Source organism: Natator depressus, chromosome 6 (assembly GCF_965152275.1).
Source record: "Natator depressus isolate rNatDep1 chromosome 6, rNatDep2.hap1, whole genome shotgun sequence".
Lineage (NCBI taxonomy): Eukaryota > Metazoa > Chordata > Testudines > Cheloniidae > Natator > Natator depressus.
In genome coordinates, this window is record NC_134239.1 from 20,554,893 (window position 1) to 20,571,608 (window position 16,716).

The 16,716-nt window shown below is 40.1% G+C and overlaps 1 protein-coding gene across 2 annotated transcripts in view; it reads right to left on the reverse strand.

The window, feature by feature from the left end:
• The window catches only part of LRP5 (LDL receptor related protein 5), a 252,541-nt gene that overhangs the window by 46,725 nt on the left and 189,100 nt on the right, over positions 1 to 16,716 (reverse strand). For both annotated transcript variants that reach the window (XM_074954716.1, XM_074954714.1), the window contains 4 exons: positions 9,584 to 9,800; positions 6,291 to 6,580; positions 4,284 to 4,510; positions 3,192 to 3,376 (listed from right to left, as the gene is read on the reverse strand). In XM_074954716.1, coding sequence (XP_074810817.1) covers positions 3,192 to 3,376; positions 4,284 to 4,510; positions 6,291 to 6,580; positions 9,584 to 9,800 — 919 coding nt within the window. The remainder of the gene's footprint in view (positions 1 to 3,191; positions 3,377 to 4,283; positions 4,511 to 6,290; positions 6,581 to 9,583; positions 9,801 to 16,716) is intronic.

Genomic DNA, 16,716 nt, shown 5'->3' on the forward strand with positions numbered 1-16,716 from the left:
TACACCAGCTGAGGATGTACTACTAAATGTCTTCATGGTTTAAAATCATCTTTTTGATTAGTGTGTGGGGAGTTTAAACCACCTCACCCACACATACACTCCTAAGATCTTTTGAATGCCCTGCTTTTTTTCCATGAGTTGGCCTAGGCTCACGGAGGAAAGAAAAGCTTAAAAATGGGAGTAAAAAGCCATCTTACTATAAAAAAAAAGTTTTTTAAAATTTATTTCCCCAAGGCAGAGAGTTACTGATGAACAAACTTCATTTGATCGAGTTGAGTTGAAATTTATGTTGTTTTTCACTAGTTCCAGGTTAAGTAAACAAAAGCCCAAGAAGGGGGTGTTTTTACATGCTGTGTAGTGTCTGAGAGCAGGTTGAGGACACCCCCTGCTCACAAATTTAAGACTGCTTTAGCCACTGCTGCTGTGCACTGGGGAGACATACTTCATCCCACACCGTCCACCCAGATTCTTTTCTGGAATCCTCAGTGTGCATCACTGGATACTGCACGCAATGTTTTATCACTTTACTTTCATCCAGTTACACTTCCCCTACCCAATGAGTTTGCTAAAATTCCACCTCCTTACATGTCATTAACTATGTGTCATTGTCAGCTTCAGCAGTTCACTCTCTACTTCCTCCTCCAAAGTGATCAATGTATTAACTGGCCCTAGTCCCAGTGTTAGCACCAGTTTAATTTACTAGAGCTGATTTAATCTCATTCCAGTCTGAGAAGCAGCCATTGAGTACTGAATTTCCCCTCAGTACCACAAAAAGTTTTTAATCCATTCCAGAAATCTGCCTCTTGCCCTCTGGCAATTTAGTTTCCTTATCAATCTGATGAGGGATCCTATCGAAAGCTTTTGATAAAAAAATTTACTTTGGCTGAAGAAATAACCCTAATAAAAATTTCAAGCAGTGACATACGTTTAGTAGGGCATTTCTCATATACTTTTCACAGCAATGAACGTAAGACTTGCAATCACTGAAAGCCAGTGAAACAGATGTGGATTATGAAAGTCTTTCAGAATTGTACAGCTATTTTATGATGCTCCAGAGGTTTTCTTCTCTCCCTCCTTCTCCCCGTGCCCCCAGTAGCTCATTTACTTACATCCTCTATAACAGCAGCTCAAGCACTCACTGCCAGCTGACAATGACAATGCTATATCATGGCCAGGGTACACCTCATCATGTACGTAAACCAGGGTTGGTACTGATCCTAATGATCTAGAAGTGGTTTCTAGTTTTTCTTTTCCATGTGTTTTCACCTATGTCCATACAGAATTATTGAAGTAAATGCAGCTATGTTAAATTCAACATGTTTAGCTCAAGCAGGAGTGCTGGAACAATTTTTATAGTGGGGGTGCTGTGAGCCATTGAACCACACTGTAAGCCCTGTACATGACAGAAACCCCTTCAAGTCAGAGGGTGTTGCAGCATCCCCCACAGCTCTATCTTCAGCACCCATGAGCTCAGGAGTGGATATTTGGGGTTCTGCAGCTCAGTACATTGTGGAAAAAAAAGAGGCAGTAGAAAGTCACAAAGTACTGCTGCTAGTTACATGATTTCCTAAAACACATTTCTTCAAGATGTGCCAGGCGCTCTTGTGTCCTTGTTGTCCAAGCCCATGACATGTCTTACAACTTTTATTACTTAAATAAGCAGTGCTTGAGCGTGATCTAAGCACAGAAAAAGCATCTAAAACTTTCTTGAAGAAAAATAGATTTCTCATGTCCCCAAAACGCCAAACTACCAAAATAAAGCTTTACAAGTTTCATTCCAAAGTGTAGCTTTTCATGGAAAATTAAACAAGACCTGAAAATAAGAGCTTAATATGGAATTTCCTGGTTCATCAACAATAATGTCACAGCAGTGACTCTAAAGTCGTTAACATAAATGCCGTGATAGGTTTACCTTTTGCCACATACTTTTAATACAGAAATTCTAGAGGTATTAATTTATATTTAACCAAGACAGCATGGTCTATGTAAACGAACATGGGACAGGGAACTCAGAAACTCCTGGATTTTAATTCGGACTGCCATCAATGTGTTGTGTAGCACTGGGCAGTTCATTTAATCTCTCCAGTCTCAGCATCCTTATCTAAAACATGGAGATAATTCTGTCTACCTCATCTGGCTTTCTGAGTAATTGTTAACCTTTATAAGGCACTTTAGATGTAAAGATCTACACAAAGTGCTAAATACAGTATTAGCAGTTCCCTCCTTTTGTCAGTTAGCCAGCTTGTCAGTGTTAATGTAAAGATTTAATAAGCCTTAACTGCAGAAAAGCTTTTGAAGTTCTAATAAATTCTCATAGGAAAATACATGTAAATGTTGGGAGGTTAATTCTATAGAATGTTTAGCTAACTGTACAGCATCATTACAACAACCAAGAATGCAGGTCGTAAAGGTGTATTTTAGTTTGAATTCTGAACTAGCAGTGCCAGTCTGTGGCTGGAATCTGCCTTGGATGGGGACAAGGTTGTGGAATTATGCAACAGAATTAGGTGTGCAGACTCTCAGATTAGGGGCCAATTCAACTGGACCAAAGGCAAAAAGATTCAGTTGCCCTAATCTGAAGAAATAAAGAGATTGAGACTCTGTCTCTTTGCTCTGGTAGAAGACATGGGTAATTTAATACCCGCAACAGAAGAAAGAGATTAAAATCATCTCTCTGGTATAGGATTTTAGTCAGAAAAATAGAAAGTTTGTTGTTTTACTTTCCCTGCATTTATAATTTTTAAAGTGCAGTTTCTTTGTTACCCTATGGGAAATGTTTTAGAAAGACTGGTTCATTTTTTATCAATTTATTATTACTTTAAAGGTTTACCTCACAATTTTGTTAATCTTGCAAATAAAGTTTATGCATGTTTAATTTCATCATCATGTGTATTTTACTTTACTACTCTCCAAAATATTAATTAGCACACACTAGAATGGTGGTAAGAAATTTAAGTCTAATTCAACCACTTCTAAAATGCATTAAATAGCTTGGAGAAAAAAAATCCATGGGTTAACCCTTAGCTGTAAGCCTGTCATGCAAGAAGAATAAAGGTTAGTTTGGAGGCAACAAACTCCAGTTTTTAATTAAACCATCTAAAAGAACAAACTACCAAATTCCCTTACAGGGTGCTCACAGTTCTGTACAAAATACCCTGATGTGTGTTCCTTTGAATATAACAGCAGATTACCTAGCATGTTTGATGACTCAATCATACTTGTGTCTAGGTCAGTCCAATATAGTCTTTGGTCTGCATAGTCAATAGTTAAATCATTGGCACGTCCCACTTTATCAACCAAAGTGATGCTGTTTGTCCCATCCATATATGCCCGAACGATCCTTGGTTTACCTCCCCACTCTGTCCAGTACATATACCTGCAATCAAAAACAGAAGAAAAATAGGCACCAGTTTATGATATGGATTCAAATCCAGCTTCGGTACCCAGGGCCCCTGAGACTTTAGCTGCTATGCTAACTGGTATGCTATCAATCAATAAAATTAAATACATAAATATACATAAATATTTAATTTTATTGAGTTCAAGTTAAGCATGTGTGCTTTGATGGATAGGGCCACAGTGCTTAGCACAAGACTGTGCAAGATCAAGCCCAGTACTTCTTAAGTCTGCTACTATCCCTACCACTGCATGCCTCCTTACGACTAATTGCTTAATTCTTTCAGGTGAGAGAGAAAACGAGGGCCCTGACCACCTGTGGTGCTGAAAGGCACTGTGGAATTTTCAGATCAGTAAGGGTATTAAGCTTGGTGTCCTAATCAGATTTAGGTGTTGCAACCTAACTAGATTCCTCAGCAGTTACAACTGAACAGAAGTAAATGCCACTTTACTTCCTGCCTTTGGTATGAATGTCTTTGACATTTGAATTCCACCCCATAGGTACTCAGATTTCAGTGGTCGATGAAGTGAACTCAACGTGTTTTAAAACAGGGATGTGTCACACAATACATCCCCTGATTTTTCTAATTTACAGTTGACTCACACTTATTGCAAATTAGAATATCCCATGTAACTGTATGCAGCCAATTAGTTAAATTTTGCTTTTTGAAACAATAAAGACAGAAAAAGTTAATTGACAGGGATTTTAAATTTTGCTTTATAGCCCCTATCCATTTCCCAGAGGTACTATGGTGATTATAGCCATTAATGGCTATAAAGTTCTTTGAGATTCCCTGATGAAATGGTGCTAGAGAAATACAAAGTATGCTGTAAAAGTATGTGTTATTAATTATTGTTACGCTCAAACAATAAATAATACTCCTTACCCTTTAGTAGGATCAAGGGCCAAAGACCTGGGGTTATCCAAATCCTTCCACACAAGAACCTGTCTGTACTGTCCATCCAGGCGCGCTACTTCAATTCGATTGGTTCCAGTATCTGCCCAGTAAAGGTTCTTTCCCATCCAGTCTACTGCCATTCCCTCAGGATAGTCTAACCCAAACTCAATCACATGCTCAACAGAGCTCCCATTCATGAATGCCCGGCTTATGGTCTGGAAAACAATCGTGTGAAAAATATTACTGTACCTTATGGACACACATCAAATTAGGGGATCAAAATTCTCTGAGGGTTATTATTCAACAAAAATTCAAATGTAAATCCCCAAGCATTAAATGTTGAAAGTATTTGCAATTCATATTTATATAATCTATACTGATAATGGAAACATATTAATTCACAAGATAAAGAAGGCCTGAATTTTCAGAAATGACGAGTGATTTTGGGTGTCCCCTTTGAGATGCATAAAGGGAGGTGATTTTCAGAAAGTGCTGAGCATGCACCCTCTCAGTATCAGGTCCCTTCAAAAGGTCTCAAGGTAGGCACCTGGATATTGATCCTCCCACCACGCATACCTGTTCACTTTTAAAATTTTGGCCCTAATTCTTTTCTCTGTTTATTCTTTGCAATGTTTTCAACCTATATAGGAAAGTATCTTCATTTGGAGAAAGGGGAATTAGCTGATTGGTTTTCTTGTATTAGTCAAAGCTTGTCTCAGCATTAATGAGGAGTGTAAGTTTGCTGGTTCTACCTAAATTTCAGTTACATACACGTAACAGAGCTGGCCATGCAGCAAGGAATATGTACATAGCACAAGAAACCAGTGAGAACAATGTGCATGTAAAACAGCCACCACACAGTATCTAGTGATATCGTCTGGAGTCAGAATACAATTTTTGCTCTCCATCTTGGGACTAAATCCATTCTGAGTTGCCACTTTACACAGCTGACATCTACTTCACTATCCAATTTCATGACAACTTGAAAAAACTAATGAATTAACAAACTGGAAGATAGGAGAACTCAAGGGAATGATTTTCATTTCAAGGTGAGAGAGTAGGTGCGCACGCTAGTGAGAGGATGAAGGAAAGATGTTGCCTTCTAGTGGTTGACCTATAAATAGGATAGCAGTAGAATGTTCTACTAACAGCTAAGGGAGCTCTAGTTCCATTTCCCAAGGTTCATTGTGATTTATTTAGTAATTGTGTGTGTGGTCTGGAGCACATGAATTTATTACACTGGCACAGTTCCTCGTGGAAAGGTGTCCACATCACAAAACCCACTACCAGCATTGAACAGACACCTGAGTTAGTCTCAGTAGGGAGGCTGTGGAAACTGAACTAGCCCCACGATCCCTGCCCTGTTACGGCTGAAGTACTCTGGCAGAAGAGCTTCCATAGTTTGTGGTGTACCTGTTAAGAAGCTAAACAGAGGAGTTCATTTTCCAGTGATATCAATCTGACATTTTCCACCACTGCTAAATTCATGTAAAAGAAAATTAAACAACAGTGATGGATGATGCAACACTCTCCTTTGCCTACACCGGGATATAAATGAGAAATGTCACATATCAAATTTCAAACTGCTGCCAAAACACACTGATGATATATATTTTAGAATGAAAACTTTGCAAGCTCCCTCACTGAAACGCAGCAAGTGGGAGCCACAGCTAAGGATAAGAGACCCAAGGTTTACTTGCCAAATTTTAATACTTTTACTAGATTGGATTCCAAATCAAAATGGGAGGGGGAGAAGGGGGGGATAGGAGGTTAGCAAGTTTAGTAGAGTGCCAACCTAGGCATTCAAATTACCAAGATATGTGGCGTGCAGAAAGCATGTCTGAAACAGATTAATTTATGGATTCAATGCATGTGGCACCCAAGATTTAGACATCCAATATAATATGTGCTATATTATATAACAAACAGATCTTTGTTAGATTAAAGGCACTATACTGTGGCTTCATATTCAGGGAATTCAATTGTTAATAATACCTTTAAGCTAATATCAGTCCAATAGATTCTATTATCAGACACATCAAAATCCAGAGCAGATGCCTCTTTGACACCAGTAAGAGGAATAGCTACATCATTATTGTTGGTTTCAAGGGAAATCCTATGAATTGCTGCTCTGCTGGTGAAAACAAGGAAGGCTTCAGGAATGATGCAGGTCTTCATGTCGCTTAGCAACTCCAGTCCTATGGGACAAGCACATCTGGTCTCCAGAGGTGTGAAGAAACACAGATGGCTGCAGCCTCCATTATTCTCAGCACAAGGATTGGTTCCTGAAAAGGAGACATTGGTCCATTAAAGATAAAACTGTCTGGGATGGAATGACAGGCAATGCATTTACAGACTTATGAGATAACGTATTGCTGTGAATGTCAACGGGGGTCCAAAAATCAACTCAGATCTTTTCCTCTCAACCCAAGGATTTAAAGGCTAGTATTAGTCTTCGTATAATATTGATAACTTCTCCAAATATTTTTTTCTGTTTTTCTCCACAGATTTCATTCCTGTACTAAAAAACAGACAGTTGTGTTTGTTTTGTCTGTTTATTTTTGGCCAGGCAACGGATCTTCATCTCAGTTGAATTTTTAAATGTGCTTGAGTTCAATGACATGCACTGGTGAGAACAGAGCTCAGTTAACTGCAGCTCCTTTTCTCAGCTGTTAAATCCAATCAACTGCTGAGATTCATCATTAAGCATAATTCCAATAAGATCATCAAGTAAGTGGTGGTCAAGGTCAGGTAAGTTGGTCAAGTAAGCCAGAGTGCCTATGAACAAATGCTGAGGGGTCGGCAGGAGGTGGGGTGGGGATGGAGATGGGAGTGGAGAACAAAATGAATGCCACTCTTCACCAGTTGCAAACAGAGATATAGCCATTTTAAAAACGTTGCTACTATGGTTAAGTCTCAAAAGTCAGTCCAGTCCAAGTTTAGTTTTCTTTTATAGGGGACAAAGATTCCAGACCTGACCCTCAGCTGGTGTACGTCAGCCTAGCTCCATGGAATTCAGTGAAGCTATGTTGATTCACACCAGCAGATGATCTGGCTCTCCATCATGTATAAATATTTTCTGTTACGGTTACTTGGTGTGACTTCATTGCAGAACTTTGCACCCTTCCAGATGCAATTTAAAGTGAGTGACCTTGATAAATAAGCTAGTATGATGATTTTTTTTAAAGATGTATGTAACCAAAGTAAATAGTCAGGGCTAAACTAGAGTGATACTGTAAAATGACCACAAAAATATTTCTATAAATCTATTATCTTTATGCATACACTCATGGGCTTGGGTAGTTTAGCATGAAATTTAATTTGCAGTATCTGTCTGATACTGGAGCGTTATGGTATTTGCTGCATTAGGGAATTACCCATTTCACAGTATATCATGTTACAAAATGAGAGCAACATTATGGTACCCACCTGATTCACAGAAAGTATGGAGATCTGTACATGAGAAGGCATGATACTGCTATATGCTGAGCATCTCCTGAAAGGTGCTCAGTACCCTTGACCACTACAGTAGTATCTGAAGGCCTCCTCACTCAGGTTAGAGCTCCACTGTGCCAGACAGCGTATACATGTGTGGAGTGAATGAGTTGCTGCCACTAAGAGCTAATGAAGTCAGTAAGAGTTCAGGCTGCTTGGCAACTCACAGGACATGCTCAGCACCTTGCAGGTTTCAAAGCCACCGCTCTAGGGCCTGAAACCAGTTCCAGTGCTCTATTCCTACACTGAAGCTCTTCTAAGATGAACTGAGAGTGGGATCAGGGTAGAGATCCCAGCTGCTGTTAAATGTGGCATTGTTCAATTTCTTTTTTAGTGCCATGCCTGGGTCTAGATTTAAGTGCCTCTCTGAGTTCAGGTGGCCTTGTTCTGACTGCAAGCCACAGAACAAGTTCCTTAGTTATTCTCCAGCTGAACCCAGTACAGAATATTGTCCTACCTTGGGGGACTCAGTCTGAAATTCATCAGATGTTTGTGCTGGAAAAACAGGGTGACATTGGGAAAAGAAGTATGTCCCCCAAAGGAAACAGGGTTTTAAATTCAGTGTGCTCCCAAAAGATCTCACAGTGAGCTTCAGCCCACAACTTTTTCTCTGCCTCCCCAAGCAAGAGAATCCCACAGGGCCACTGGAGTCCTGGCTGGGCCTTTTCTCTGCCCTTTCTCAGCAATTGGCAGGTGGCTCATCCTCTCTTCTGGGGCTCAGAGGTCACAAGGACTAGTGTGTACATCCTGCTTTCCCAGTTCTCAGGCCGTATGAGATAAACTGCCTACCTGCAAGATTCCCACCTCTTATTCTGCCTCAGGTCTGCTGCACAGAGCAGCTTTGTGCCTTTCTAGTAGTATGTACAGATTACAGTGGATAAAGGCAGTTAACAGTGTGACAGACACTTGTATACAGTCTGTCACAGCCACGGATGGGAAGCAAGAGGGGACCCAGTGGAAGAGATCCTACTGTGACCAGAGGGGACAGTAAGGGACATGTACAGGGGATGCCAAGCTGTATAGGGGTGCAGGTGTAAGAATTGGGGAAGACAGGAGCTTAGTGAGGGAAACTGGTAGGGGCTTAGTGGTAGTACTTGATTTGGCTCTCCTCACCAGCTCCCCGCCCCCACTAGCAAGAGTATATGAGCGAGCAGACAATTCCTCCTCCGACAGGTATGGAAATTAAATCCCTGCTACAGATCACAACACGCGACAGAAGCTCTGCAAAGGATTTATGTTTACTGTCACTACGAGGTTAGGAAGACACAGCAGCAGGAACTACAGCATTTTGTGGAATTCTGCATACTAGCCACGGAAATCACGCACAACTTGTCATGTCACTCCTGGCTTCTGGCAGGATATGCCCTAGGTTGACCATTACAGAGAAAAAAGCATGGAAAAGATGTTTAAGAGATGTCCGTCACTTCATTGAACTGCTGTAATAGGCTACAAAACTTTGCCTCCTCACTGACACAGGGGATGAATAGTTGCCTATTGTTTAAGAATAGTAGAGCAAGAAAACTGCTTCCATTTTGCTTATTGCATTAATCTGCAATTTCAGAAGGAATTACTGGGTGTATTTTCATACATGGTAGTTTTTTGATGGCAATCGTCACGAAAGCAGACTGTTCTCGTGATACTTTCACTGCGCTAGCTTAGCAAAAAAAGGTAGTTTCCCTTTAAACAGCATTAGAACATGATTATTCCTGTCAAAAGGGGTGAAGGTTATTGTTTAACAAAAGCAAAACCCTCTGGAAAGTATCTCAATTCCATTTCACGTTGCTCATACTTACCAAACACTTTGGTCACACTTGCTGCTTTGAGGCCCATTAGGTCTGGCAACTGATCTATGATGATATCCCTGCTTGCTCTTATTTTGTGAACTCTTTCAATGCTTCGTCTCTGCCAGTCTGTCCAGTAGATGTAGTCCCCCAGCAAAGTAAACCCAAATATATGAGGAAGTTTATCTTCTAGTAGAGTTTTTCTCATTGTTCCATCAACATTTATTACCTGTGGGGCAGATAAGAGAAGAGGAAAAACCATTACCTCTAATGCAGTAGTTGTAGTTGAAACAAATCTGATCATACTTTGACTTGAAGGTGTTTTTGCCACTCCAGCAAGCCTGTCTAGAGACCACCTCCCTCTGGAAACAAAAAACTCATGCTCTGTATGAATGTATTTAGGAAATGGTGTAACACAAATGAAGTGCTAGCATCTCTAGACAAGAAGGAACAACTCTTCTACCGCATAACATTTAAGGTGAGGAGGCAGCCATGCAGTCTACGTCTGCTATGTTACCTATACACAGAGCTTGTCAGAAAATGGATTTCCATTCTGCAAACACTTTTGTGATTTCAAAAAAATGAACAAAAATTCATCCCAAATTGGGAAGAAAAGCCAAAATTCCATTATTTTTCTTAACTCAAATGCTGAAAAAAATTCATTTTGGGTCAATTGGAACATTTTATTTAGATAAATTTGAACTGTTTCATTTTTATATATATATAAAGTTATATATATGTTATATAAAGTAAATTTAAAAAACAAAAGTAATTTCAAACTGAAAATTGAAACTTTCCATTCTGAAAGTATCCAAATGGGATGTTTCAACATTTTTGAATTTTTCCCCCATTTTTTTCTAAACAAAATCTCACAGAAATGTACACAACTTGGTGAAAAATTCCAGTCTCACTGAAACGGCATTATTGGTCAGAAAATCATTGTGACAAATATTTTTTGACAAATCCCAATTTAAAAATAAAAAGTAAATGGATTTAGTTCAAAGAGCAAATTTCAGATTGACAAGCCTGGAAGTAGTCATTTTCCATTTACCCTCTGAACTGACACAGTATAAGCAATGTAAATCCCATGAATGTCACTCCTGGTCTGAAGTAGCCACCCCCAGTGTAATTCATTCTTTATATCCATTCAGTGTGTATTCCATTATTTCATAGCTATGGAATCTTGCTTCAAAATGTAAGCTTTCACCGTGAAAATAATTGTTTCTAGCTCTTATGGTTGTGAAGATAATCTTCGAGATGTGAAATGAGTGTGAACCGATGAAGAACTGTCTTCCTAAAATGACAGGTTGAAATCACAGAGGTGTGAGATGCCCCAGGCACCCAACAATGAACATTTAAGTGTCAACACTTAACTATTTCACTGCTGAGTGTTTTAGCGCAAACCTCCAGTTATGATTAACGTGTTTGTCCATATTTGCCAGATGCAATGGAAGACACTGGAGCCAGATGGTTGTTGTAAAGGGTTGTTGGGGAAATTAGGAGTTCTTGCACGCACACACATACACACACACTCCCAACCTAAAGCCACATCCACCTGCTCCACAAAATGGAAAAACAGAGGAAAATTTCAACCATCTCCTGTGTGATCAAACTGCCTCCTATACCTTCCCAGGAATCAAAAGCGCTAGCTGTCCCTTTGTATGCAGTTGTCAAAGCCTCCAGTTTCCACCTCCTTCCCAATGATTATTATAATGTAGCTATACATTTTGTAAAATAATTCGGTCTTACCTTGAAAATTTAGTGTGTGGGTGGCATAAAATAAGCTTGGTGGTTGTAATATGAAACTAACACAGGGAACACTGTCCTGGCTTCTATATATTTTCCAGTATCATTCAATAAAAAGCCTCCATCATTAAATTTAAGTTGTTGCAAAATATCTAGTCTGCCAGAGAAACCACAGAAAACCTTGCCACAGAACTCAGGCCCAGCTTGCTGCAGAGTACAGAAGACCCTATATATGTGGCCATTCTACTGCCAATAGATGGTGGTAATGAGTACCTGTGAAACTGTGATCAAGAAGGGACAGACTCATTATCCATACCCTGGGCCATTCAGTTTCTTTTATTTTCAGTATTTCTGAGCTCTAGCTAGGTAACTACATGGTCCGTATCACGGTAGCATTTGAGCACCACACAATCATTAGATTTTATCCTCAAGAACACCCCTGTGTCGGAGGAAACTATCCCCATTTTACAGGTGGGAAGGTGAGACATGGCGTAGATTAAGTGATTTGCCCTAGGTTACACAGGAAGGCTGTGGTTGAGCTAGAAGTTTAACTCAGGTCTGCTGAGTCCCAGTCCGGTGCCTTATCCACTTGACTATCCTTTCTATACCAGATGGTCCTTTATCTTCTTAAACTTATTCTATACAGAAGCTCCTTTTTACTATTATTTGGAGATTCTTTCAGCACTAGGATATTAAAATTGTAAAGCATGTGGAGGTAACCATTCTTTGTTTAATGATGCTTCCATTTTCTTATGACTCAAAGAAAGATTGCCAAGGTAGACTCAAAACGATTCACTATAATCATTTGGCATCCATAACATGCTAACACCCATTGTTTTTCCATTAAATGCCTGATTATATATTGGAGAGCCACAAGGCACCCATAAATTCTATAAGAAGTTTCAATGTAGACAGCCTGAAAACAATTAGATGACTAGCTTGAATGCTGTGTGCATACAGTGTAGACACACGCAGACAAGCTTGTGACAGGTTGACTCACAACTGTCAGGCTCCCATTAAGTTAGAACCTTGAAATTTAGTGTACTCATTCTTGATGGGATTCTGAATATAGGGGGGAAAACTCTCAGATTTAAAACTTGACATTTCTGTCACAGCTCTGCAAAAGACATCCACAAATTTACAAATGTTATATGCATTTCTTTCATGGCGAAGATATGTTGGGCATGAGGCTTCCAGTTTGGAGATACGAAGGTGTCCTCTGGTCATCAGTTCCAGTTAATGGATTGTAACCAAGAAAATTCTTAAAGGCTAGGAAATGCATGGTCTCATCCAGCCAAAGGGTAGAGAGCTGACAACTACTGTCCATATATCTGTACCATATATAGAAATCCTGCTATAATGCATTGACTCCACCTTGCAGATTATGGTAGGATTTAAGCATTTTTTAAGACTGTATGTGAATTTTAAGGCTACCTAGCAGCTAACATTAACTTAAATATAGTGCAGTGTGTATTTACTGCTTACTGTATTAAATAGTAAGGCAAAGCAATAGACTCCTAAAATCTGTCACACAACCCTAAATGTGTAGCACCAACAGGAAATCACAGTGTTCTGCTGAAGAATTAATAGCATAAGCTCTACATAAGGGAGCCAATTATTGCCCATCTTGTCTTTCTGTTTTCTTGAAACAGGTAAGAATTTAAACACTTTTTGAAATTACATTTTTAAAAGCAGAAAGGGAAAAGTGTAGAAAAAACAGGAAGCGCAGACAAGTGGTGCACAGGTATCGTTTTGAAGCATGGAGCTAATCCACTTGAGACACCCTGGAGCTATGCAAGAGAGGTAAATCAATGGACTCCTTTCAGATGAAAGTCTCCTGCTTGAGACAGCTAAAAATAACTACAATTTCTTAAACCGGGAAGTTTTGTATTAACCATAACTTCCAAGCTACATGAGGTAGCAGAGATTTAAGATTAATGTCTTTATTTAGTTAAGCTAAATACTGAACATTTCTTTAAAAAAAAAAAAAAACACCACACACCAACGTTGATGTCTGCAGTTAAAAGCCAAATGGTTCTGCAATTATCTCCATTGCATCATGTTCAGGCAAACCTCAAATACTCATTTATTTAAATGAGCATCCATCCCACAGGCAATACTCTGGGCCAAATGCCTTGGGTTCAAAAGTTCACCGTGCATAGTCAGGTGCTGAAGCCAAGCTGGATGCCATATTAAGTAAACGAGATACAAATTCTCTTTACAAACAGGACAGTACAGTAGAAGGACTTTCAAACTAGCATATCTCAAAACACTTTACAAAGATGAATGGCAAAATATCATTTAAGTACTGAAGTCGGCTAGAACGCACTAGGCTAGGACTGGACACAGCAGGGAGGGAAAATATATGTATTTTTATATTCACATACATGTCTACATAGTCGTAACTTACAAAGCCACCACTAAAATTAGAGAAAGAAAACCTGGAAGGCAATCAAGTTCCTTCCTGCGACAATATGCAATACATGACACATAATGGAGTGGAGGTTAGAATTGTGATGTTGGTCAGACTGCAACAAGGAATAAGTCTTATACCAGGGCTAGAATGGAAATGGAGAAAGTTCTTTCTTCTCTGCATCATAACTTCTGCAAAATCATCAACAGAAGAAACAATCCAGGCAGACTGCCAAGTGAATCCAAGCAGCCTTCATTTGGAAGCAGGAGATTATTTTGGCTTTGAGGCGTTGTCTACTTGGTGGGCAATATGACTGGTTTCAAACCTGTACAGCCCTAATGGTGACAGCTGATCTATGTCAACAAGTGTGTGTGTGTGTGGGGGTGAACAAGCAGTTTGGCCTCCTCTGCTTGATTTTTGAGCAGTTGTACTCACTGAGGTTCTAAATTTATTTGGCAGAACTTACTGGTAGTTGGATTCTAGCCCTTCATAGCTGGTAAAGTCCAGCATGGAGATATCAGGTCCTTTGCCTATTAGACCCACACTCAAGAAACCACATCTCGATCCTGACAGTCTCACCAACTATTTCCCAGTCTCCAATCTTTTTTTCTTGCATGAGATTATTGAGAAGATTGTGAACAGGGCTGAACTGCTGGGGCTAGCTGGCTGAGGCTAAACCCAGGGAAGACTAAGGTTTGCAATGTAGGGGTTTTTCTGGGGCTGCTTCCAGATGCTCAGGTAGTAGCTGTGGTAAATTCCATCCGCTCCTGACAATGAGTGTACAAACTTTTACCTTGATGTATTTCTTGCTACAGTGACCCAGGCCTTTATCACATCAAGAACAGACTACTGCAATGTGCTCTATATGGGGTTACATCCTAAATCTATGTGGAATATGAGGCGCTGATTTCAAGTGCATCAGGATGACATGGGAAGGGAGGTCATCTCAGGAAACCAGCTCCCAAATTATTTCAGCTCTTTATAAGATAAAATCAACACCCTAACTTCCCCAAAAACTTACCTATAATACTCATACGGCCCCCATTCCTTTTATATCTGAGCATCTTACAATCTTTGATGTGGTTATCCTCACAATACCCCACCAAGGGAGAGCTGTACTATCACCTCTGAGGCATAGAAAGACTAAGTGACAAGAAGATTTTGGTGCAGCAGAGAATTGAACCCAGGTCTCTCATATGCCAGAGTAGTGCCCTAACCACTAGACCATTCTTCCGTTACTGGTAGCTAGTGCAGATCTCAGATTATTGATGGTGTCATGTTCTCTGTGTGTATTCCTCTGTTTCATATAGCTACATACATAGTATCTGTGCTGAGGAAGGCCACAGAAACAAGACTAATTAAATGTTGCAGCTAGTCTCCTAAAATAGGGTTACCATATTTGAACATTCAAAAAAGAGGACACTCCACCAGTGAGGGTGGGGATTTGTTTGTGCCCCCCTGCCCCTGGCCCTGCCCCAACTCCACCCCTTCCCCAAAGTCCCTGCCCCAACTCCGCCCCTCCCTGCCCCATTGGACCCCTTCCCAAATCCCCGCCCTGGCCCTGCCTCCTCCGAGTGCGCCGCGTTCCCCCTCCTCCTCGCCGCACGAAACAGTTGTTTTACGGCGCAAGCGCTGGGAGCTAGGGGGGAAAAGCAGGCACTTTCTTTCTCGAATGATCAACTCTTCTTTGGGGAAAAATAACAATGGCAAAATCCCAGACATTTTTAGATATTTAAAAATTCCTCCTGGCTGGCGATTTAAGAACCAAAAAGCCGGACATGTCCGGGAAAATATGGACGTATGGTAACCCTACCTAAAATAATATGACTCCCCCTTTGAGTATGTTGATGCCATGTATTATCTCATGAAATCTGCCATCCTCCACCTCTACTAGCCTCTTCTCAGACATACCATCTCCTCTGTGGCAGCTAACTGAAACAGTGGGGATGTCAAATTAGTTAATCCACAGAGAGGCCAGATGTCAAGTGGCCAGGAATACATTCATACTAACAGTTGCATAGCTTGTAAAAGCCCTCCATAAAAGGTTTAGAATTACACACTAGTTTGCAGATTGTGAGTGAAGGGGAACTCCTGAGATTTATTCATATTCTAATGGGAAAATCTCCTTAGCCAAAAGAAGGTAATAGTTCAGTAACCAGTTCTCTGACAGGTTTAAGTATCTATCACTGATAAAGAGATATTCACCACTACGGAAGCATAATCTTAGTCTAGTCCAGATGGTGCAGGAAGACTGCTTGTAACAGCACTTTCCCATCTTCGTATTACCAAAAACCTCTCAACTGAAATATTCCAAGATGAGAGAGGTGAGCACTGTACATGGTCAGCAGGGGACAGGGGGAGAATTAAGATCATCCCAGTGACCATGACAACATTTCTGTGCTTTTGATATTCGTCTGAAACTTTGACTCTGAATCTTCAACCTAGTATTTCTGTCCTTTGAGAACGTTACCATGTTCTATTAAGGATTTCCCCTTTTAAGTAAGTTGTAGATATTTATGGCCATAATTCCAGTGTAATTTTTGTGCATGCATGGGCTTGGAATCAAGATTACTGATAGGGCAAATTCACAAAAGGCTGACCATTGACTTGCTAATGAAAAAGGAAAATGTGGTATGAATAAACTAAATCCAAATCAGTCTATGGACAGTAACGATCTCTGAACTGTCAGTTCATTTTGTAGAGTTAATCTGCCATTTCACCAGAAAGCAGAACAAACCGTTCCTCATGAAATGGGACGATGGCTGCTGGACAGATCTCATGACAGTCATATAATGACCACGTAATTGGGAGAGTTGAATACAAGTAGTACCCAAAAAGATCACTTGGGAATTAAAAGGAATCTGAGATCACAAAGGTTCCCCCTCCTCCCCCGCCACAAAATGCTCTGATGCTGGTTAGATTGTTAGCAACTTTCAGTCCTTACAAACCTGAGCCAAATTCAACCAGTGGTCAATAAAAAGTTCTA